The 26,469-nt window shown below is 37.4% G+C and overlaps 1 protein-coding gene across 1 annotated transcript; it reads right to left on the bottom strand.

Moving 5' to 3' along the window:
- Positions 1–2,118: 2,118 nt before the first annotated feature.
- Positions 2,119–23,866, bottom strand: LOC126376880 (GMP reductase 1-like). The gene is made up of 8 exons (XM_050024436.1): positions 23,703–23,866; positions 9,748–9,867; positions 7,605–7,695; positions 6,752–6,918; positions 5,978–6,043; positions 5,060–5,182; positions 4,324–4,540; positions 2,119–3,784 (listed from the first exon to the last, which is right to left on the bottom strand). The coding sequence occupies exons 1-8, from the start codon at positions 23,787–23,789 to the stop codon at positions 3,615–3,617; spliced, it is 1,041 nt and encodes a 346-aa protein (XP_049880393.1). The 5' UTR covers positions 23,790–23,866; the 3' UTR covers positions 2,119–3,614.
- Positions 23,867–26,469: the final 2,603 nt, after the last annotated feature.

The following is a 26,469-nucleotide window of genomic DNA, read 5'->3' as shown; positions in this document are numbered from 1 at the left end:
ACAAAACGGTCGGGTAATAAAATAATGCATTTTTTCGTGCGATGTTTTTCTGATAATTCGTATTGCATCGTTGTACAATGTCCAATTTTTTTTAAGTTGTACCCGTGATTTTCTTATCTGTTAATTTTGAAATTAATGAGCAAAGTTAATGTGTGAATGAATTAATAACCCGGGCGAATTAAATAGGCATCTCGTTGATATTCAACCCGTTTGACGTGGGCTGTCAACTTAATTCGGTCTGAAGATTTTTCAAATTTCTGCCTAAAGTTGACGTGTGTTCCATAAATTTTATGTCTGTCGATTACCCGTTCCTTTCGTTTTCGGCGGATAAGAAAATGACAGGTATAACTTAAATTAAAATTAGGTGGTGTTTCCAGATGGAGATTCCAGAATCAGCACCAAAAAATTCTTAAACTTACCAATACTTAACAATATACTTACTTTTTTCTTTATCACTTATCTGGCTCCGATATTCACGCGATGATTTTTCCGACTTAATTCACTAAATATCATCAGTAAAAAGGCAATAATTTTCACAATAACTATATTTCAAGAACAAACTTGAAAATAACAATCACATTCATCGTCTTTTTTCACAATTAAGTAAAACAAAATAAAACAGTACAATACGCGACTTACAATATTTAAGTAAAGTACTTATATTTAACTTAAAATACAGGGTGTTAGTGACATCGTAACGAATACTGAGGGGGACGATTCAGACCATGATTCTGAGTTGATATCAAGTGGAATTTTCCGTCGCAAAATTCATGATTTTTTTTTAGTTTTTTAAAATTATTTTAAATTCTATACTTTTGCGATGAAAAATTCCACTTGATATTAACTCAGAATAATCAGCTGTTTCATCCCCCTCAGTATTCGTTACGATGTCACTTACACCCCGCACAAGTACATACTGTACCCATACAAGTAGGTATGGGTGTTAGTGACACCGTAACGAATACTGAGGGGGATGGTTCAGACCATGATTCTGAGTTGATATCAAGTGGAATTTCGTGTCAAAAAATTCATGAAAATTTTTCTTTTCTTTTTAATTATTTTCCAATCCATACTTTTGCGACGGAAATTTCTACTTGATATCAACTCAGAATCATGGCCTGAACCATCCCCCTCAGTATTCGTTACGGTGTCACTAACACCCTGTATAATCTTGAGTAATATTGTACGAATGTGTTCTTTGAACTTAAAAATTGATAGATATATAAACCTAATAAAAATCGTTTAAAAATAATAAGCAAAAGTGGATTTAAAAAGATTTTATTGGCTTAAAAAACAAAAAGATCTTTTTTAAATTTGTGCGTCATGTTCAAATTGGTAGAATATCCGTTTATTGGCACCTCATACCCTAAATATACGAGATGACAATCTAGTCAAATGAGATACTTTTTACGAAACGTCATAACGAAAGTTTCCTTTGTAGTTTGTATGGAAATACTATTATGTGACGTCATCAATAAAAGCGGTCAAGCGTCGTATTGATTATAACATATTTCATAAATAAAATTTGAAAATAAGTCGAGAAGTATAATGAGATTGATTTTTGATCATCTCAGACTGGCTTCTATTTCTAGATTAGCATTTTATAATTTATCTTTGACCCGGTCAAATACCCTATTGTAATATTTGCAAAGTTAAGTATTTCCACATTTAATTTAATCTATTCGAATTGGGGTGCCAATAACGAGGACTGTTTACCCTAAAAAAATAATTATAGATTCTAAGTAGGTACGCTTTCAGCTATTTCACAAAACCTTTTTTTTTAAACCATGATAATTTAAACGTCTAGTTGCATGTAGCATTTTTGTTTTTTTAATACCTACAATTCATTATTTTGATATTCTTACGTTTAAAATAAAGAAAATACACTTTCATCCATAATTTCAAATATAATATTTTTAATTAATACCTAATAGGTTAATATTTAAATAAATGCTGGGTAACAGCAAAATTGATTTTAACGAGGAAGGATATAATGTCTTGATTGCATTTGATACTCAGTTTTTTTTGTATTTTTTTTTAATTTTTATAATGGAATATAAATACTTTAGTAAAACCAAAAGTCGTAGCAGACCAGGCGCGACGCGACTTATAACGCGGTTTTCAATTCATTATTATTAATCACGTGCTATTTTCATTTGTATTCTATATGTATATTAGAAGAACCTCGCATTGTTTTGTCACTATGCATAAGTACTGCAGCATACTTTTACCGACCTGCCCCCACTGCATGAGTTTCGCTATCTACTTAGGCCAATAGAATGGCCAATGGTGTCTACGTTAGATAAACGTTGTACATCAATTGCTCGAAGCCCGCAACAATGAGCCGCGTCGCGTGCGATGCGTATCCCGTGCCGCAAAGGCTAGTAATCTTTTACTTGTAACGACCTGGGAGGTTAAAATGGCCGCATCGAAGCAATTCATCTAAGAAAGCAATATTGCTATTTGACATTTGTTTGCATTGCGCACTTACTTTTATATGCGCAAATGTCAAATTGGAACATTGCTTTCTTAGATGAATTGCTTTGATGTGGCTATTTTGACCCCCCCTGCACACTCCATAACATCCGGACGAAGCTATACAAGCCACCCTGAACAGTAACCTTCCAAAACTAGCACCAGCGAATAGATTACAATACCTATTAAGCTATGAATTGAAACTAGTTAATTTTACTGAAGTCGAATCAGGAATCAATTAGAATTTATCATAATTGTTTGACTGGATAACAGTTCTACCCAGTCAGTTCAACTTCCCATATATTTTTTTTCGTAACCCAATACAATGACGATTCAGCATTCGCTGCATGGGTTACGTTATCGCGCGTGACGGGGTATAACAGGGTTTCGACGAAGGAAAATACGGTCTGAGAAGATGATACTCTCGTATGAGAAAGAAAATAAATAAATGAAACGACCTATGTAACACATTTACTAGGACTCGATACGACATCGACTCAAAATTAAATATTTAAATCCTATTTGATTCCTTCTTCAACTAAAAGGCCATCGAAGACATTAGACGTATAATTATACCTACTATTGTACGTAATATTTGTTAGGTATTGGCCAGCTGGCATAATTGAAGGCCAATATTTGTGCAGATAAGCAAGCGGAATCTAAATGACTGATAATCGGGGATTCATAATTTATTTTACGTAGGTAGGTAAGTAAGGACGTATGTAATCCGCGTATTTTTATGCATAACATACTTTAGAATTCCAGATAAAATTACACATTTAAATATTAATGCCAGAGAATATCAGTAACCGAACATCGCGCGCGACGCGATAAATAAACAGACTCTATTCATCGCATCGCGCGCCATATCTGATGCCATGTCACGTTACAGGCTTACGGTAGAAAAGACGATCAATTTTTGATTATAATTATCTGCACTTAATTAGTACACCTAGCAGTGCGATAAATGAAGCAGTAGAATTCATTTATTTATCGCCCAGCACGCCATATGTTATGGCTTATAGATTACACATTCATAATGAAAAACAGGCCATAAAAATACGCTATCCCCGATTATCAGCCAGCCAGACATATACAGATCTAACTTCTCGAGTACCAGGCTACTAGGAACGCAGAAGTTACGAGAAGGTGTCATTGACCTGTCTGCAGCATCGTATGAAGGTTGCCCGCCGAGGGAGTTCCCGCAGTCGTGCAGCTCCGACGTACGTGCACGCTGATCTTAGGCCTCCAAGGATGTCTTTGACTGTTGCACCGACATCGCCTCTGTATTCTACCTCTACTGTTTTACCTGGAAATTAATAAAAGAGTAAGTTAGACACAGTTTCCGGATGAGTGGATCACATAAGAGTCAAGTTGTTTTCGCTAAAAATATTCTAATAATATATTATAATAATAGCGTAGGTACCTATTCATATTCATCAAAAAACTGTTACTTACTCGAAAAGAAATAAAAATATTAGCTACCGCAATCAATAATTAAAGTGACTAACAAAGTATTTTTTCAAGTGTTTATGAAGAAACACTACTAATGAAATATACATACATAAGTACATAAAATCACGCCTATTTCCCACCGGGGTAAGCAGAGTTTATAGAACTCCATTTGCTTCAATCCTGACACACTTCTCTTGCTTCCTCCACATTCATCAATCGCTAATGAAATATAAGAATACTAATAATGAAGGTTTATATACGTCATATCAAAACGCACCCCGTTGCAGCATGCGATTTTAAATAAGTATGACAAATTATTACCAGCCCGATCATCCGCGGAGCTGCCTCCGTATACGTGAACTTTAAAAACTTTTGAAAACCACCAAAACTCACCTTCAGAGGACCGATACTCGGCAACGCCACCAGAATGCTTCAACATAGCAGTGGACGAAGACATGCCGTAGAACAGCTTGACCTTTTTGCCATCGGGCTTGGTGACCACCTCGCCGCCGCACTGGTCGTGCCCGGCGAACATGCCGCCCGCCATCACGAAGTCTGCGCCCGCGCCGAACGCTTTAGCTACGTCGCCGGGGCATGTGCAGCCACCGTCCTTTGAAAATTATTGAAAATGTATGTAGGTATATCGCGGGCCAGGAGCTATACAGTTTTTACGCAACTTTGACGCAGTATGGATTGTCCTGTCTACGTAGATGATAAACATCACGTTAATCTGTTCGTAATTCGCGGATTTTTTTTAAAAAAAGAGAGTTCCTTTCTTAGTTATAAAAAATCTTCCCGCCGGTGCTATCAGTATTGAGAGATTAAGAAGTTATTATGAGATTAGCCCATCAGCCATCACTTTCTGTGGCCATCACCCATATTTTCTCACCAAATTCAATAATTTAACGAAAAGATAATCCCTTGGGAAAATCACGATGCAATGATGGATTATCAAATCAAATCAATTTATTTGCGAGAACACTTAAAAATACAAAATGGTGGTAAAATAATTGAATAGTGATTGATAGAAAGGACGATTTTTTTACAAATCACACAAACCGTCTTAATGGATTGGTCTACAAAACTGAAACCTAAAAGTTGGTCAACGCTTCCACGCTGCAATACTTACCGAAATGATATGTCCTTTGAGTCCGTGCGCGGCGTCTGCGCACTCAATAACAGCGGACAGCTGCGGGTAGCCCACACCCGTCTTTATACGCGTCGTGCACACCGACCCTGGGCCGATGCCTACCTGCAACCACAAGTTAAAAAAATATAAAATACATATAAATTTATATTTTACTCCCCTCCGAGATGTCCTCAAACAGGAATAGACCAAAGCCGAGATGACGTGACGATAACGACCCCTTCCAAGAGCCAATTCAATAAACATTACGATTGCATTTTAATGTACATTGCGAAGTGCGTGTGTAGCTTGATCCGACATGTTTTGTAGCTCCATAGTGGTGACGCAATGAACATTAAAATGTATTTTAAACAGGTCCCTGGACTGCATGGCCAGCTCGAAGAACCACAGAATAGTAAGTCATGGAGGAATTGGAGGGAGGCCTTTACCTAGCAGTGGGACGTGGGTAGGCTAGATACGATGAGGTGCATATACACACTCCCTATAATTATGTCATTATACTATTGTCTTTATAATCAATAAATCAGTCTTGTATCGATCATCCGTTGTTTCACTCGTCTCACCACCATACATGGCGACCCTGCCTGAGCGCAAAGGGAGCCACCCGGTCCGCGAGTGTTTATGAATACCAGTGCCCATCATCATCATCATCTTGTTTATGGTGTAAGATCAATGATCCACCTCATGTAACATAGTCTGCACAGGTTACACTATATCTATCGCATGCGAAGCAATAAATACGACCAATAGACGCAGGTAAACTCACACAGTCTCTCAGGGTAGATTAGTCTTTCCTATTTTGAATTGTTAAAAGCATTATATTGGTCGAAGCTTGCGATAGATGTCCACAGATAGAGACCCACGCCGTAGGGGCGTCAGAGTTATTGAGATTAGATGTACCTTTATAATATCAGCACCAGATAAAATAAGCTCTTCTACCATCTCTCCAGTCACCACGTTGCCGGCCTGAAACGAAAACGATGAATTAATTTTACGTAGATACAAAGGTAGGGTAGAAAACTTGGAGTAGTTAAATGGGGGGACAAAAAAGAGGGGATAAAAGGGGTAAGCATGTAGGCATTTGGGCCTTACGGACATAAATAGACAAATAAATAGACTCTTGGTTGATTTTTGTGCCATTTTGCCTCTTCCTTGGTGTGACTTGGCCGGACAAATAGTGGAAATTACCCCGACTTACAATAATAGTACCTATGCGTGGAGAATCCAGCGCAAACAATCCGGATCCGGATTCGAAACGATATCCAGGCAGACGAACTTCAGATTCGGGATAATGGTTAGGTTCCGATACTGACCCGACGCGTGGTAGACGTTTTTCATCTATCAGCGCTTATCGATATCCATTTCGAGTCGCTTCTCTCAAACATAATCTCCGACGACGCCGTCAGGTTCGACGTTCGCGTTCATCTGGGCATCATCAAGTTTTTTATTTTAAATTCCCCATTTCAGTGTCCCCCATTTGTCCAGTAAAGTAGTGAATGCCATCCAAGACTAAAAAATGATATGTCAAAATCAAGAAGATGTTTGTGACCGACTAGCACAGTTGTTTAACAGAAAGCTCGGTGAGGTATGGGTACGTAGTTCATCTTGCAATGGATGTACCTCTGACTACCCTAATTGGGATATAGTCGTTATGTTATGTATGCCCAGACTTACAATAATCGTGTGCGTGGGGAATCCCGCGCGGACTCGCCTCACGTACTCGACGAAGTGCTGCGAGTATCCATTGGCGACGTCCAGACAGACGAACTTCAAGTCAGGGATGTTGGTGAGGATCTCCGTGAGGCGCTCGAAGTCAGCCTCTGCTGTGCCCGAGCTGGCGGCTGGAGACCGAACAAACATTATCTATACCTATTAAAAGCGAAAGGATTATGATTTAAAAAATACTAGGATTCTCAAATTTTGCATTTGGGTTCCTTTTGGGACGTAGGTGCTCACTACGACGGGGTTTTTATACCTGTCATTTTCTTATCCGCCGAAAAGTAAAGGGACGGGTAATCGTTAATTTTAGGCAGAAATTTAAAAAATGCTAACCCTAAAATTTTACAGTTGTTTGATTGACAACTGTTAATTTTGAGTGTATGAATTAATAATACGGAGGAATAAAACAGGAGCAACCCGTTTGACGTGCGCTGTCACCTCAATTCTGTTGGGTTATTGGCTAATTTTAATTTTGGAAGGGTTTTTTCGACTTAAAATTGACATGTGTTCCATAAATTTTATGCCTGTCAATTACCTGTCCTTATCTTTTTCGGCGGGGAAGAAAATGACAAGTATAACTTAAATGGTGTGTAGAGTCACGAGTACTACCTAATATGTATACACTTTGCAACCGTGTCACATTAGCTTTTCTGACAAATTAAACCATAAGCCTCATTGAATGTCAAATACGATAGTGCGACAGCGTTCTAAAGTGGGTACATGATATTGCTCACGACTGTATTGGAATTAGCACCAATGTTTACCTGAGAGTAAAGCTACGACGAAAAAGATTTGTTTACTGACTCACCCATCTGCTCGAGACACTCCGGATGTTCAGCCGCGAACTTTTTCCATTCATCTATGGAATAATACTTGTGGATGCACGTGAACAGCCCGTGCTGGAACAAAGACGTCATCGGTGATTATTTTCAAGGTATTTTTGATGGGTTTTGATAGAAACTCTTAGTAGGTACTGGAGGTACTTAAAAAACGGCCTCTAGACACATCATACAAAACACCTCGTTTTATGTGCGACGTTATAGTACACGCGTATCTGTGCTCCGGCCAAGTAGTTAATGCCATCTGCGGCAAATCTACAATAAGTCACGTCAAAAAAAAAAAAAAAAAAAAAAAGCGTATCTGTGTTTGTAGCACAGACTTACAAACCGGTGCACCGGTTCCCAGGTGGTATAGCCGAGCTGCATTGTGTGACGGATGCAGCACAGACTTGGTTAAGGGAGCTTAAGCTGGATATTTGATCCAAGCAGGATATTTGTCTGCCATACGCAACAACAATCTGTGTTTGTGTGACGTCTGACGCCATACGATTGAAGACTAAAGTAAGACCGAGGGGAAGTGGGGTAAAGGTAGCTCAGCCGTTGGTGGGGAGCGGAGAGTAGCTGTTCCATACGTAGTATTATGCCTTATTCTATGTCCAGGGTTGAGAAATGGTTGATAGTTGGGCGTCGACATATCACAAAAATCACTAGTGATCCTTATTTTACAAGTACTTAACAGATAGAGCTAGTTTCAGACGAGACGTGTCAAATTAAGTTAAAATTATGTTGGTGGTTGCCCGAATCGGCAACTTTATTTTATTTACTTACCCTAGATAATAGGTTAATTCTGGAAAGTTTCTGTCGCATGAAAACCAACATCGTGGGCGTACGCATATAACATCAGGGTATTAGTGACATCGTAACGAAAACTTTGAGGGATGATTCAGATCATGATTCTAAGTTGATTAACTGAATTGACTGAAAATAATAAAAAAAAGAATCGTGGTCTCAATCATCCCCCTCAGTATTCGATGTCACTAACATCCTGTATACTTAACACGTTCACTGTGTAAGTGAAAATTAGATATCAACCCCTCACGTGCAATCTTATTTTTCGATAAACACTTTGGAAATTATGTACATAGACACAATATAACAAGAAAAAATGTGCCCCACATATGGGACATGCACGTATGATCTTCAAATGTATTGCCTCACTGTGAACGTGTTAGGGGTTCTTTCCAGTTTTTTTTTTTTATATAGGGATGCCGCGGGCGGGATCGTAACCAGGTAGAAAGGTAAAATTGTTATTATAATTTTAATGACTATTTAAAGATAGGAATGCGTGGGAATAACCGCCTGGGAACCAATATGAGGCAACCAAATTACTTCAATTTTTTTTTAAATCGATTTTTTTTTTGTTTGTGTTTATCCTACGCAATGAATGGCGGGTAAGTCGATGTAGCGCTCCTTGACGTCAGGATGGCCGGTTACTCAGCTGCTTGCTTGCTTTTTATTAATAAATAAAAACAAAAATAAATAAATTAAAAAATATATAATTATTTAATAATAATAATTTAATTTTAATAATAATAATATATATTTTTATTTTTTTATATATTTTTTTTTGTGAGGTTAACCACACAAACAAACAGTTTTTATCGTTTTCAGCCTTCCTAACTTAACATTTTTTATGAACTATACGAGATTCCGAAAATTTCGGGATTACGCGGAATTGATATTTACAATTCCGCGGGATCTCGAATTTGTGATCTAGAGTTGGGATTGCATTTACCAGGCGACATGCGAACTCGTGTAATTTAGTGCTGAGGGCAAATCTCGTTTCTATGATATTCAGTCTTTGCCACATTACAGAGTTTCTCTTATAAAAGTAGTAGGTACCTACACAGGGTGATGGGAAATCCGGAGCCGATAACATAAACGTGCCAGTTAGTTATAATTAACAAAAAATAAACAAGTATATAACAGATCTTTTGTATAAGTAAATACTAGGAAAGGAAATAGGCACAAAGTAACAATGATTTGTTTATTAAACAATGTTTACTTATAAGCATAGGAAGTCAAGCGCGGTTTTGTCATCGTGAGCACATTAGCAAACTGTAGGCCATTCGCTCACCTAACCTACCACTAGTAACAACACGTGCAACTAACCTTGGACAGTTCCTGTGCCATCTCGAAGGTGCCGACGGTGTCCATGTTGCTTGCCATGACGGGGACTCCCCGGTACGTCTGCCCCGAGTTGCGGAACGTAATCTCGCGGTAGAGGTCCACCTGAAAATAATACAAAAATTTTTTTTTTTTAGTGGAAGAAGCGACAGTGGTGTCTGAGGATCGTAGTAAGTGGAATTCCGTGGTTTCTGCCTACACCAATGAGAAATGACCATTTACACAATTTACACCTCCCTGTTTTCCTTCACCGCTGAGCACGTGAAAATTAATCATGAATTTATGATTCAAGCACGAAGTAAAAATCGAAATTCATTGGTTTAGACCCGTGCTTGACTCGAACGTGCGACCTCCCAGCGCTTTTTCCATTTGGGCTACACCATCGCTCAATTAATTAAGGCTGTAATAGTAGTTCAATTTTCCCGTAAGTACATAACGTTAACCGTATTGATAAGTGGGCTATGATGACGTCATCACAACGTAATATTTTATTGACGTAAATGTATCTATGCTGTGAGAACGAGCCATCAACTCGCACGTGTAAACACACACAATTAGTCGTCGTGTACGGTCACGAGCATTAATAGGTATGTATACACTTTGGTACCATGTCACATTAACTTTTTTAACAAATTGAACTGTAAGTCTCACTAAATGTCAAATATGTTAGTGCGACAGAGTCCTGAAGTGGGTACATTATATAGCTCATGACTGTACTAGGTTCAAATTAAATTATGAAATTCTGATTACTAAATAAATACTGATCTAAAAGTAATGAAAGTAGTGACAGGGGGTCGGATGCTCGTGCGGGTTGTTTCCTGGCGCAAAGGTTGTCCATCGCCATACAACGTGGTAACGCGGCAAGCGTGATGGGGACCTTTGCGCCCGGATCCACCCGCGGGGGCTTATTTGACTAAATAGATTGTTATTGTCTATTTTATATAATGTGTATTTTTGTTTTGACTGTAATGTTTATTACGAATAAATGATTGATTAAAGTACTTAATGAAAAACATTTTCTTCTTTCAATTTAACTTATTTACAAATTTGAATCAAGAAAAAGTAATAAAATCTCCGACATTTTATCACGACGTCTCTATGACTTCACAGTGTGCTTTTTCATACAGAGGAAATAGTGATTTCGTGTTTTGACGGTTAGTAAATAATAATAATAATAATAATAAAGCTTTATTTCAGAAAACATTCCATACATACAAAATACAACACAATTAAAATATAATAATAAAATTTACAAAAATAACAACACCTGACAATAATAACAATACTTACTTAAATAACTATCATAGTATACCACTACTTTTTCCCCACAGAGAGCAATGTCCAGAATCGCATGATGTGAGAGTCGAAACTTGTCGCAATACTTCTAATGATGGTGTTAGAACTAGACATTACTCTCTGCATGAGAGAAGCAACACGTTTCCTTAACACAGCTGCAAAACCATCTGTGCGCCAGAAACAGAACATCCCAGAGGCACTACAATATCTAGGCAACCAAAAAAAAACTGGTAAAAAGTAACTGATGTGACTAGTTGGAAATAAACCTAACGGATAGCCGCCATTCATTTAAATATTGTTACGTTTTCCCACCATCTCTATAAGATGCGTCGGCTAATATTATAACATAACATAAACTCTCGACCTTGTCCCAACTGGGGTAGTTAAAGATACATCCATCGCAATATGAACTAAGTACCAACACCTCACCGAACTTTCTGTTAGACCAACGTGTTAGGTGGTGAGCCGTATCGCCGACTATAAAGGTCGAGCGAACTGTATTAGTGAAAACTGAAGATAAATTAATAACTCATTGGTGCAAGTCACTTCGAAATAAATTTAAAGAAATTAATATTTCAACTTTGGCATCACAATACGTATATCTTTGAAAACTTAATATATGTAAAAAAAACATATAGGATTATTTGCAAAAAATAGCGATCGGCACATTGTTAATACCAGGAATAAAAATAAACTTGCTTTACAAGTCAGTCGATTACATAAGATTACTAAATCTTTTAAGGGGCAATTTATACGTTTTTACAATAAGATTCCCATTGACATTCAGAATTTGCCTTTCAACTGTTTTAAGACAGTAGTTAAACAAAAACTTTACAAAAAAGGTTATTATAAAGTTAGTGATTATTTAGAAGATATGAATGCATGGGATTAACTGTCTGAGAACTGATATTAGGCAGCTAAATTACTCAATTGTATACCAATATTTTATGTTTATTTTTTTAAAGAACGTCTAGGGCCCTGTGCCGAGGTTTTTCTTGCAGCTTCTTTTCCCCGGCTATACAGGTTGTGAGAAGCTGCAGTAGTTTTAGGCGGATGAGACGTTCGTTATGTAAAATTGACGATTCAAAGTGTAACTATGTTACCTACTGGATAAAGATATTTTTGAATTTGAATTTGAGTCCGGTACCGGGGTTCGAACCAGCCCCGTTTGAGAAGCCTTTTTTTAGAAGACTGATCAAATCAAATCTATAATCTTATTCATTGTTTTAAGTTTACGCGGTTATTATCATAATTAAAACACATAATAACGGGTTCTTACCGCGTTTGACTCCCGTCATCCCGTGATCATGGCACTTGCAACAGTGTCGAAATATCGGGAGTCTCATATTCCTATTTCAAACGCGGTAAGAACCCGTTATTATGTGTTTTAATTATTATAATATTATTACCCACCAATAAGATACTACTTACACTAATTTGCAAATATAAATACGCACATAAGATCTCCATGATATTTATCTGGCCTTGATGTAGAGCTGGCGAGGAATTTCTTCACTCCACTGACATTGTCACAAAATTGGCATCATGCCCACCAGCTCTCCCCGTTATCTGCGCTTATACTCTGTCTATACACTATTAATACCTTATATATTTAAATAGCGGAATTATAATTATCACTAACTTATCGCCCGCGGCTCCACTCGCGTCGACAGATTTTATTTCCACCGCCTTTTTGGGAACAGAAACTGTCCCACGTTCTTCCCTGTGTCACAAACCATCTCCGTACGAATTTTACCTAAAATCCGTTCAGCGGTTTAGGCGTGCAAAGGTGACAAATAAACAAGCCTACTTCCGCCTTTATATTGAATATATATTAGTAGGTACGATAAGGTGCAAAAGTCCAATCAGTTTCTTGCAAAGTAATAGATTAACTGGTTGCACTTAAGACCTCTTGATTACATGTCGTTTCTGTAATAGACCAAAAACACCTACAAAAACATGAATTTTATAATTATGACAACTAATGATTCATACTGTTTACAAATAATTCGCTGGGCTCAGTGACTGCACTTCTGCTCTTTGATTGTACCTCAGAACAGAATCAGAAATCTAGAAGTTACTGCGTACCTACCTACCTTCTCCTGACTCACCTGATTGTCCAAAAGTAAGAAGATCACGTCAGGCACGGCAAGCCGTTGGTCTTGGTTACTACTTACTGATGTAAGTACGTAGTCGTTACATGAGTCATGTCAGGAGCCTTTGGCGGCTCAATAGTAACCCTGACACCAGGGTTGATGAGGTTGGTCATCCACCTCGCAACCCACACGATAGAAGACGACCTAACTTCTATTTCCAAAATATATAGGGTGATATTAATAAACTTATCTCAGCTTTGAGACTGCTCTCAAGATCATGTCAATGTGACAGTTCTTATATAAAAACAGGGACTTGAGCATGATCTTGAGGGCAGTCTCAGGTGAGATTAGTTTATTAATACCACCCTTAGTGTGTATAAATAAATAAATAAATAAATAAATAAATAAATAAAATCTTTATTCGTTTTAGACAATATTTTCTTTTAAATGCTAGTTGACCCAAGCCCCCCTTTAAACTGGGAAAGTCTGTGTTAGGAGGCTTGGCTCTTCCTTATCTTAACTTACTTAATTAGTGACTTATTATACCAAATATGTATGTATTATATCTATGTCTTTCCTTAATGTATATTTTTATCATTGTTTTATATTTTTATTTCTGTACTTAGGAGTGCAGATGGATGTGTGTGTGTGTGTGTGTGTGCATGTAGGCAATGTGTGCAGTGCATGCATACGTGTGCGCGCTTATGTATATTTACAATAAAATTAAATAGAATTCATTAACAAATAATACTAATTATTGACCGACGATCTGGTGAAGGTCGCGGGTAGCCGCTGGATGCGGGCAGCGCAGGACCGATCGTAGTGGAGATCCTTGGGGGAGGCCTATGCCCAACAGTGGGCGTCGTACGGCTGATGATGATGATGTATATATATATATATATATGCATGCATGTACATATACACACCCGCACCCATACATATATATACATAAGTACAAGCGCACACATACACACACACACACACCCACACTACTCCAAAACAGAAACTAGTGTAACCAATGTATGACTGAAACATTTTATGCTTGGCATTGTAAAATCTTTTCAGTTTCATCATAGTTTTTCGATTTTAGTAGTTTAGTAGTTAGTATTTTACATTCCCGGTGTATCATTGAGTATATAGGTATGGACGAGTTTATTCCATTGTATATAAAAGCCGATAGCCAGTTGTACTGATGTCTAGCAAAAGTTGTGCGTACAATGGGTACATCTGCTACCAAATTAATTCGCCTCTTCTTTGTTTTATTGGGGTCGTATTCTAAGGTTGAGTGTTTTCTTAGTACAGAATTTAAAATATATAGTTGACGTACAGTAAGTAGGTTACATTCTGAATACAGTTGTTCAGTAGGGTACCTTTTATTTTTAAAATACATGAGCTTTATCAAAGCACGTTGAGTTCGCTCTAGGTGAAGAAACTGGGTTTTAGCAGCCCCACCCCACGCGGGGATGCAATACGTTAGTATGGATTGCGCCAGAGCAAAGTAGATTTCATTAAGAAGATTTCTTGTAGAGTTATGGTCACCCAAGGCCCGTCGTGGCACCACATACCTAAGCGATTTAAAAATGTAAGTTATTTTTTTTTATTTTGTATCCTACTTATTATAATATCCACATACCAAGTTTTCGAGATTTTTTATTTGTGAAATGCAACAATAAAACAGCAGGCGTTGAACTAATTATATTAGGTACCAATTGTTCTGCTGCAAACCAATTTATAGAATCCGGATAACACCAGTTCTTAGCCAACGTCTGACATGAGTCATAGTTCATAACGCTCTAATATTCTGACAGACATGTACCCGATTAGATAACAAAATATATTATACATGAGAAATTGTAAGTATTGTCTAGACAATGGTGCTTATTCCTGTACAGTCATGAACAATATAATGTACCCACTTTAGGACTCTGTCGCACTAACATTATTTGACATTTAGTGAGACTTACAGTTCAATTTGTCAAAAAAGTTAATGTGACATGGTACCAAAGTGTATACATATTGCTCGTGACCGTACACACCATCTAATTTTATTTTAAGTTATACCTACCTGTCATTTTCTTATCCGCCAAAAAGGAAAGGGACGGGTAATCGACAAGCATAAAATTTATGGAACACACGTCAATTTTAAGCACAAATATAAAACAACCCTGAAAAATCTAAATCAATGGCTAATAACCCGACAGAATTAAGTTGACAGCACACGTCAAACGGTTTGCATACCAGTAAGATACTTTTTTGATTCAATCAATCAATCAATCAAATCATTTATTGCACAAAATTGCGGTTATTCACCCGGGTTTTTCATTCATTTACTCATTCTTCCTAAAATTAAGAGCTATCTTTCCTAAGATTGAAATCATCCGTCCCTTTCCTTTTTGGCGGATAAGAAAATGACAGATAAAATTATAATTTAAAGTAAAATTAGGAGGTGACTGTAGAAATCGGGGCCATTCTTTTCTGGGGTTTTTATTGTACCAATATTTTTTGTATTCTTATGAAAAATACATGATCCATATACTTACAATGCAAGTTAAATGCAAACTATCTCCCTAGCGCAGCGTTATACCTGAAAATTTAACAGGTCCGGTTTTTTACAGAAGCCACTGCCCGTGCCTTCCAACCCACGAAGGGAAACCCAACCTAATACCATGGGATTTTATGAATTTTAGGTACGTAAGTAAATAAGCGATCAAATAGCCGATCACGTGATCATAATCAAGATCATGTGAGTCTATTAGTTACGGTCATTAGCACAGAATTGATAAGGTCGATTTTTCTTTGACTCAATCAAGAGCATTTTCTTTTATTTTAGTACCACATCAAAATAACTTATTCAACAAAGTGCAAGAAGCAAAAACGAGTACGTATGGGTGTTAGTTAGCCCGTGAAAAATACTGAGGGGGATGATTCAGACCATGATTCTGAGTTGATATCAAGTGGAAATTACTGTCGGAAAAAAAATAGTTTTTTTATTATTTTCAGTTGCATACTTTCGCGACGGAAATTCCACTTAATATCAACTCAGTATCATGGTCTGAATCATCCCTCAAAGTTTTCGTTACTATGTCACTAACACCCTGTAAGTTTACTTAATTAATATATGTACTTAGATATACATTGTTTTAAGTTTACGCGGTTATTATAATTAAAGCACATAATAACGGGTTCTTACCGCGTTTAAATGGGGATATGAGACTCCCGATATTTCGACACTGTTGCAAGTGCCATGATCACGGGATGACAAGCCCGTTATTATGTGCTTTAATTATGTACTTAGATATGTTATGTATATCAGTCAATTAAAAATCTTATTAATACTAACAAAGTTATGGATAATTTCAGTAAACGATAGATGACCTCTGACATCTGTACGGCGGTTAGAGACCTCAATAGCCAAATGAGATCCGGGTTCGATTCCCCGGTCTTGTAAATTTAGAAAACAAACTTATCTAAAAACGTGGGTCATTGTGTAGTCACAAGTTATCTACTTAGAAAATGTTAAGTATACGACCGTATTTTAAAAGATGTACCGTGAAATGTGCCTACCAGTGATTTGCCGCGGGAAATCCCATTTTGTGTAGGCAATGAAGCATTTTTTTTGTATGACAACCCCAACATTAAAATTAAAACCTTAGTCGCCGAAATGTTGCTGGATTGTAGTATAGGATTAGGAGAAAAGTAGGATTAGGTGAAAAGTACATACTTTTCACCTAATCCTATACTACAATGATTTTAGTTTTAGTTTTTGTATCTATCCTTATACAGGGTGATAGTGACATCGTAACGAAAACTTTGAGGGATTATTCAGGTCATGATTCTGAATATCAAGTGGAATTTTCCGTCACAAAAGTATAGAACTGAAAATAATTAAAACAAACACAAACAGTATCATGAATTTTCCAACAGGGAATTCCAGTTCATATCAACTCAGAATCATGGTCTGAATCATCCCCCTCAGTATTCGTTACGGTATCACTAACACCCATACCTACTTGTATGGCTATCTGTATGTACTTGCACGGGGGTGTTAGTGACATCGTTATGAATATTGAGAGGGATGACTCAGCTCATTATTCTGAGTTAATATCAAGTGGAATTTTCCATCGCAACGTATAGCATTAAAAATAATAAAAAAAAAACTAAAACAAAAACATGAATTTTGCGACGGAGAATTCAACTTGATATCAACTCTGAATCATCCCCCTTAGTATTCGTTACGATGTTACTAACACCCTGTATATAGGTATGTTGGTAGGTAGGTATAACCTAAATTGTCTATTCGTACCCTAACTGCCCTGACTGCGTATATAAAACAAACCAATTTTCTTGTAATACAATTTGATCAATATTGCCTGTCGGCGATATCTCCAAATTTCTCCGATTCAATTTATTTTTTCTTCGACTGTTCACTGTCACCTTGACAGTAATGACTGTGGGCCCGCGGCTGATCCAGTTTGCTCTTGCCTCACGCTGTCACAACCAACCATTACGTTTCCAATAGTCTATTATAGATTGTGTAGAAACAAATACATTGTAATGCAGAGAAACGTTTCAAATTGAAAAACATACATACATAAACTCACGCCTATTTCCCACCGGGGTAAGCAGAGACTATAGAATTCCATTTGCTTCGATCCTGACACACTTCTCTTGCTTCCTCCACATTCGTCAATCGCTTCATACACGCACGCCGGTTCAGGGTAGATCAAATTGAAAAAAATTGCTTCAATAAAATCTGGCGGGAACCAAGCGGTTTCGACGCGTTTTCAGACCATATATCTTGGACCTGACTTATTGTAGATTTGCCGCAAATGTCATTAACTACTTGCCCGGATAAATGGGGAGCTTACTCTTACCCGGTACAAAATTTAACACACTAGCACACCCCGGACAATTCATACAAACAACATCGTTTTACACAGACACCACACATTGACGTTATCATACACGCTTATCTTTGTTTGTGACGTCTGACACCATACGATTCAAGTCTAAACTATGACCGAGGTAAACCTAGCTCAGGTTAGGTGGGGAGCGGAGAGTTTCCGTTCTATAAGTAGTATAATTCCCTATTCTATGACACTAAGCCCAGTTGGGCGCGAACCTCGGCTCCGGACGTCGTCTGAGAGGTTCATATTTGAAATAAGTAATCGACTCTTGTGAGCCGATAGCGATAAGCGCGGATTGAAGGAAATCGTTTACCACGCCGGCGAGGTCGGCATCGTTTAATGAATTCGTCTATTTATAAATTCTTTCAAATATTCCCCCCACCGTAACGGACTCAGTGGTCCAGTGGTTGAGCGTTGGGCTCACGATCCGTAGGCCCCGGGTTCGAATCCCGTTGGGGACTTGTCATAAAAATCACTTTGTGATCCCTAGTTTGGTTAGGACATTACCGGCTGATTACCTGATTGTCCGAAAGTAAGATGATCTGTACTTCGGAAGGCACGTTAAGCCGTTGGTCCCGGTCGCTACTTACTGATATATAAGTATGTAGTCGTTACATGAGTCATGTCAGGGGCCTTTGGCGGCTCAGTAATAACTCTGATACCAGGGTTGATGAGGTTGGTATTCCACTTCACAACCCACACGATAAGAAAAGAGAGAAGAATATTATCCTCTCAGACAACGCGCTGAGCCGAGGTTCGCGACCAACTGGGCACCTTCAGGACTTTTGTCTTTTTGTACTGGGTCTGATCCCTCAGCGCTCCCGTTTGTCCGGCCAAGTAGTTAATGCCATTTGCGGCAGTTCTACAATAAAAAAAAACTGTGCCTAACGTGTATAATATACCTGACACTTATCTACTACACTATCTTCACGGTCGGTCTGTGTAATGTCACTACATTTACAGCTGCGGGTGCAATTACATAGATTGTTAGTGAGCACATAGATAAGGATAAATGCAAATCACATGACGCGGAATACAGACCTGGAAACACATGCCAGGCCTTTATGAAAAATCAATAAAAAAAACCAAAAAAAAATCATGGCAAACATGATTTATAAATCAATTTGTATTTGTATCAATCACATTCTGCCGTAATTTTCATCATCAAAACTTCGAAGAAGATGCGCATATTATTATAATAAGTAGACATTGGCGCTCATTCCAGTACACATCATTTAAATTTATTTTAAGTTATACCTGTCATTTTCTTATCCACTGAAAAAGAAAAGGACGTGTAATCGACAGAAATTAAATTTAAGGAACACATGTCAATTTTAGGCAGAAATTTAAAAAACCCTTCCAAAGTTTTATTCGACAGTTTTGTTTTACTCGACAGAATTAAGTTGACGGCACACGTCATATAGGTTGCACAGTTGAGTTATGAGCGAGATGTCTATTTTATTCGCCCGGGTTATTCCCGTCCGTTTCCTTTTCAGCGGATAAGAAAATGACGGGTATAACTTAAAATAAAATTAGGAGGTGTCTGCAGGAATCGAGGCCAGTATAAACTTAATTTGGTAGAGTCCTATCTGTTCTATTGACCCACTTGGCTCGGAAGTGAGTTGTTTGGGAATCCGATGCCAAGTAGGGAAGTGATATCTATTTCAGGCAGGGGATACGTTTACACTCGCTTCTTCACAGAGAAGCAATTCATCTAAAAATGCAATATTGCTAGTTGACCTAAGAAACTACCCAATTATAATAACAAAAAAAAACAGTTACTAACAAAGACGATATTTATTAGAAGTATTATATTTTAAGAAAATTCGACCTAATCTGTTGTGTACCTATGAAGTGTTTTATAAAATAAACCATTTACCTAATATTCCTATTCATTACTCCAGACAAATACATAAACTTACTAAACATAGGTACCTAACTCACGGATTTAGGTTAATGACAATAGATAGGGCTCGATCTACGAAATAAAAAATGAGGTTGGAAACGCGCGCCATACAAGTGTGAGCAAATAAATAGTTCATCATACTTCCACTTTGACTTTTTTCCTTAATGTGCTTAGACTTCGTGTCCATTTTTTGTTGAATGTGTTTACCTTACCGGTTCCAACTGAAAATCAGCGGAATAGACCATAAATATGTATACTTTAAAAAAAATATTTAAATAGAATTGTTTAATTTGATACTAACTTACTTTTAAGGTTTTCTACTAACACATGTATGGATGAAAGTCTGAAATAAAAATGTTTTTTTTTTTCTTTTTTTTTTTTATAGTCTAGGCTATAGCATTATGCTGAGGTGGAACCGTTTCGGCATACATTCATAACTGTATAATTTTGTCTTAATATGTATTTTTTCTTTCTTTCTTTTCTTTCACTTTGCACTTCACTCATCCGCAACCTTTACGACACACGGAGCTCCGAGGTAGTATACATATTAAAAGGTCGTCTTGTGCATTATTTGCAGGGCAAACATCTAAAATCTGACTAGATATCATGCAAGGAGATCCCTCCATATCACAGGACAGCTAAAAACCTTAGTAAGATCGGTTATTTAGCTAAAAACTTCGTTTGTTGCAGTATCTTACGAAAAGTAATGATAAAATTGCAGTCTATCACATAAAGTATATACAGTGAAACTTGGTTAAGTGGGACCTGGATAAGTGAGAAACCTCCATAACTGGAACTCATGCTGAGGTCCCAAGACTTTGGCACTGAATTACCTCTGTTAGTGGGACGAGGTAAGCCTCTATATCTGGGATTCGTTCTTTCGATTTATCATCATAGTTACCTCTATAACTGAGACAGCGAGTAAATTTTATATGCACAAACCTCTGTAACTGAGATAACATTGTTTGTTTACTCATTCTTATTCTACCCACAAATTCCACACGTAATTCCAAGTACGTAAGTACAAATTTTGAGCTTCAATTACCTTCATTTTTAGTTTCGCTTTACTATCATACAGATGTTTATTTGGAAAATACATAACACTTTATTTTATTTAATGATCGCACCTGTATAACTGAAATAACCTGTATTTTCTCACCTCTATTAATGGAACCCTCTGTAAATGAGACAGATACTTATTTATACCTGTATATCTGAGACACTGGGTAAGTGGAATACCTCTATAGGTGAAACCACATTGCAGGTCCCTTGATGTCTCACTTAACCAGGTTTCACTGTATTTCCGGTAAAGTGGCTAGAATTTGAGAAGCAGTAGAGCTATCGTAGTTATCTGTTTGTAGGGGTAGTAGTAAAAGAGAGTGGGGTTGAACCGGCGACAGCGGTTCTCATACAAAATGCGCGTAAGGCCTTTCCAACCTTTTTCTTCTATTCCTGTCTCCCTCCATATTACAAGAAACCTACCTAAACATAGTTGGCGAGGAGTGGCTGTATATACTATACACCTTTGCCTATCCCTTCGGTAATAAAGAAGTAATGTATCATGTTAAAGATTTTGTAGCTTAAGGCCTATAAGCGGAATCCGCATCGAACTCTGTATTTTTCGGAACTCCTTTTGAAATTATTGAAAATGAAAGCTTACCCCAGTGGAAATAGGCATGAGTTTATTTTCCTAAATGTGTGTGCATAAAAAAAATAGATAAAATCGTGGAACCCCTAGGTTTGGAACGGTGGTTTAGCGATCAATCGAGTTAATTCTCCATACTTACATAAATTATAGCAATAAGTATTCAATTTCAGGGACATCGCTTCATAGCACCGGTAATACAATGCACCCTTAGATCAATGTTTGCTTGAGTTGCGTGAAAAGTGAATATGAAAAAAATAAATAAACGGAAAATATGATGAGAGAGATGTCAAGTGATAAGACACGAATCACGAACGAACGATGTTTTACAAAAGGTAATATTTTTTATTATCAATACCGTTTAATCGTAACGTAACGTAATAGGTACGGTCACGAGTACTAATATGTATACACTTTAAAACCATGTCACATTAACTTTTTTGATAAATTAAACCGTAAGTCTTATTAAATGTCAAATATGATAGTGCGACAGGGTTCTAAAGTGGGTGACTGTACAACTGTGATACAACATCACATCAATCATATCATCCTATCGTGGCTGACTTTGCAAACTGACGTATCTACAATTTTTAAATAGTTTGTGTCTTATTGACAATTGCAAAAGGTGCAAATCAGATTCGACAAAAATTTCAGATACGGCAGTTAGCGACTTCAGCGGCGATATATCAGTTGGTGGCCCCGATTCCTGCAGACACCTAATTCCATTTTAAGTTATACCTGTCATTTTCTTATCCACCGAAAAGGAAAGGGACGGGTGATTGAAGTAAAGTAAAAAAGTAAAAAATATTTATTACCAAATAAAGTAAAATTAACACAAGTTAATAGTGGGCCCTGCACTACAATTTCCCCTGTATCGCAGTAGCTATATGATAAAACAATTTTTCATAAAGATTAACTTACGAAGTCCGGTGGAGACTCAGGTTACAAATGTTAATTTTAAAATCAGCACCATTGGGTACCTACCTATTTATAGGTATTTAGATTTTTTAAGTTCTGCAAAAGATAACGACACTCCTAATAATTAAAGGATTCTTTGTTTTTATAGCATTCACCCGTGCCATAGAATAAGGAATAGGTAATACCCCGTGCTTAGGGAAACTCACAAAGAGAAAAAAAAATATACGGTCGAATTGAGAACCTCCTCCTTTTTTGAAGTCGGTAAAAATTAAATCGAAAAAATCTGATTCGAATGGGTAAGTACCTAATAAGTTAATGATTTAATTTCTATTTTATTAAAAAGATAATAGGTAGGTAAGTATAGGATTCTGAAATTAGTTTAAGTACCTAATTATTATTTTTATTTACGAAATTACGAACAGGATAGGTCGCTTCGCGCCAAAAATTAATGAAAAAATAATAATATTAAAAAGAAAATAATGGATGGTAAACTTGTAAAGTCGAATTCAGTGGTTTAGAGCCAAAATTCGAACCCATGACACTACGATGTACCTAAGTTATGCGTTCTCCGAACAGGGGGTCTACTACTTACCACGTCAGGGATTATAGGCCTGAAGTACATTACTACAATGTAAACAACTAGTTAAGTACTTATGGGTTAGATTTATCTTATAAACAGATCGCGCTCCATTATCTCTGTTTACCCTTGAAAGAAGAAAAGCGCTGTATAATAATGTCCCTTTTGGCGACCTAGGTCACTTTGTTACTGGTTTTCTATTAACATATTTTATGCATATTCGAATTTGTTGAAAACAAAATGTCATCGGTGAACGAAAAACATCATGAAAATTCCGAAAAAATGTTTTTAGGTAAGTATAGATAGATATGTGACTTGGTTTTCCCTTCGGAAGGTCAAACAGGCAATCGCTTCTGTAAAAATCAGACTTGCCAAATGTTCAGGTTAGATAAGCGGAACTTATGAAGAAAAAACGGGACAACGCTAGGGAGATAATTATTAAAGTCTTTACCTCCGTCACAACAGTAAATCAGGGTTGTGGTTTATATAATCTGTACCGGTAGATCGCTAAAAGAATCATCCAAACGGCCTTTCCATTGAACCTTGATCTTTCAGCTAGTATTTCAGGAAGCTATTAACACTAACTGCTACTTACATCGTTCCTGCTCCGCAAAGTACTTCTTTTTGGTCTTAAAAGCACATCTTTAAAGTCTAATTTCACTTCGTTAATTATATTAGGCATTATGGGTTAGCACCTATGTCTTACGAAAAATATAAACAAAATTGGCGGGAGACGACGTGCCTCCACTCGCTCGCGGTATCGACTGCCCGGCACGTGCGGTGTTGCTAGTTTATAAATTCGATTCGGGCGAAATAATATTACTGATGCAATGCAATGCAATGATAAAATTATCGGTTTTTTTTTTCGAAACTTCTAGCTTTAACTTCTATGATGAACGGATTTCACATCCTTCTTGCTTTTTTTTTGTTTTGGCTTTCTTGATTTGATTTGAGGAACTGGTAGTGATAAAAACAGCAAGTAGAATTTGAGAATATAATATTTAGAGAACGAAGGGATGTAGGTAGGTACCTACTAAAATTGCCTTTATGGGATTTTCCAGTTTCGATAAATTACCATTTAGCGAGTTAACTTCCTGCGAAGTTGCCCTTTAGCGAACAAAGGAACACATTCAGCTAGTTAGCTAGTACAAAAAAAATAGGTAAAAAGAAAGATTTTCAGGAATGTATTGTGTCCTTTCTAACTATGGTCCATTTATACGGGCTATACGCTGTTCAGCTGTCACCATACGGTTCATCATTTCAATTTAATCGAGATAAGGTGACTATTTGTACCTAGTTAAGTCTCTTTTCTATTTCGTTTGATAGTAGTCTGATTGGTAGCAGCTCCATACTCATTACATTAAATAAAACCCCACGGAATCTGAAGAATTTTCATATATTGGCAACACTGGTTAGTACCGTAATGTGATGTGACGTCACAAGGACGCACAGAAATACTCTCTTTCAGCCGCTAGGTGAAGGTTAGGAAACTGATTGCAAAAAAAAAGAAAAAACTGCTTTCTTTTATTACTTACAAATGCTATTCTCTGCTGGAATGAAAGTGTTTCGCCGCTGCTCTTGGTCTGCGCTGACCCTAAGGAATTATGAGCTCTCCTATAATGTTGTAGGTATAGGTATATTGATAGATGCCTAAGTGATGCTAAGTTCGTAAATTGTCACCGTACGTTTTATCCCTTCCCGAGTTGCTGCAAGCTAACCTGCCTACCCCGATAGGAATTAAGGATATCTGACGCTTGCAATTCCTATCTACTATCTATCTACTCAGTCTACTCAGCCCGCTCTGGTCCTGTGTACCCAGAGCAGATCTAACGACCGGGAACAAATCTTCCCGTGTTGGTCATATTAGTCTGAACATCAATGTGACCAGTGGGAAAAACCGGTGCATTGGGTGAGAGCCGTCAGCGCTCCCCATTCGTCCGGCCAAGTAGTTAATGCCATTTGCGATAAATCTACAATAAGTCACGTCAAAAAAGGTCCTGTGCGGATGTGTCTACACTCAGAGAGTGATGCAGAGAATTAGATCTGAATTTGTTCTACTGAATTATCCTGAAAACAGAATTTGTTCCGTTATAAAAACGGAAATACAAAGTTTTCTAACCGACCTCCAGCCAACGGGATATTTCCCAAAGTTAAGTCTGATGAAGTATAAATTGGTATTAACTTTTAGATCTGTATTTATTCTGTTCAACAAAACAAAAAATCTCATCCATTGATTTCCGGCGTAAGTACCTCTTTTTAGGCTTTCCTGTGATAAGTAGGGATCTCCTTGCATAATAGTCGATTTTTACTTACTGCCATGCAGGTTATAATTCACAAACCAACGTTTTAACTAATATATTTCGCGGAGCTCCGTGAGTCGTAAAGTTTGAGGACGAGTGGAGTGCAAAGTTGAAGTATGAACTATTTGCTCATACTATTCTTATCTATTCATATCTACACTGAATGAGGTAATTTGTTTTCTCTGCTCTGCCCACACCTTTGGGATCACGGACGTGAATTTGTAACGTAACATAACATCGAGTTATCCCAACTGTCAGAGAGTAATAGTCAGAGGTACATTCATCACAAAATGAATGAACTAAGTACCCACACCTCACATAGTTTTCTGTTAGTTAGACCAACATGAATTTGTATGTGTTTATAAAACAAATAATCTTCATTGTGTTTGCCTCTGGTTATATTGACGTAACAAACAGCTGACCGCGGAACCGCGCAAGCGCGATACGGAAGACAGTGTTGCCAGATCCAAACGGCATTGAACGGGCGAGACGCGCGCCATTTTTCAGTTTGTCGCGGCCGGTTAGTCATCCATCTTCCCTGAACAAAATTCCATATAATCTCTAATAAATATTTCTATTTCTGTTATTTTTCGGAATTACAGTCGTTTTCGTTCGCAGTTTTCGCATTTCGTTTTTTTAACATAGTTGGCTCGACCATTATAGACGGCGATACGGCTCAAAATTGTATTTTGGAACAAAAGTAACTAAATAAAAATATGCAAAACATTTTTTAATTTCATTGTACTTTTTTCTGCGATGTCCACCAGCTATTAAATGAATCTGAACAACGAGAACAAAACTTCCCGTTGGTCAGAATAGTCTGACCATCAATCTGACCAGTGAGAAAAACTCAAGGAAAACATTTTGAGGAAATCCAATGTTTCGCATTTTCGGGTTATGTGACCTAACCTGAATTGGGCTGGTTTTCCCTTCGTGGGTTGGAAGGTCAGACAGGCAGTCGCTTCTGTAAAAAACCGGACCTGTCAAATCTTCAGGTTAGGTAAGCGGACCCCGTGAAAAACGGGATAATGCTAGGGAGATGATGAAATCATATACGTATAA

This window comes from Pectinophora gossypiella, chromosome 21, assembly GCF_024362695.1.
Source record: "Pectinophora gossypiella chromosome 21, ilPecGoss1.1, whole genome shotgun sequence".
In the NCBI taxonomy this organism is placed as follows: Eukaryota; Metazoa; Arthropoda; class Insecta; order Lepidoptera; family Gelechiidae; genus Pectinophora; species Pectinophora gossypiella.
The sequence above is the reverse complement of the archived record's forward strand: the minus strand, read 5'-3'. Positions and strand labels throughout refer to the sequence as shown.

Coding starts and splice junctions, on each gene's coding strand:
- LOC126376880 (XM_050024436.1), bottom strand. CDS start 23,789: ATGCCTAATATAATTAACGAAGTGAAATTAGACTTTAAAGATGTGCTT. Junction 7,696..9,747: donor TGGCACAGGAACTGTCCAAG/GTTAGTTGCACG, acceptor TCTTTGTTCCAG/CACGGGCTGTTCACGTGCAT. Junction 4,541..5,059: donor TCAAAGGACATATCATTTCG/GTAAGTATTGCA, acceptor TAATTTTCAAAG/GACGGTGGCTGCACATGCCC.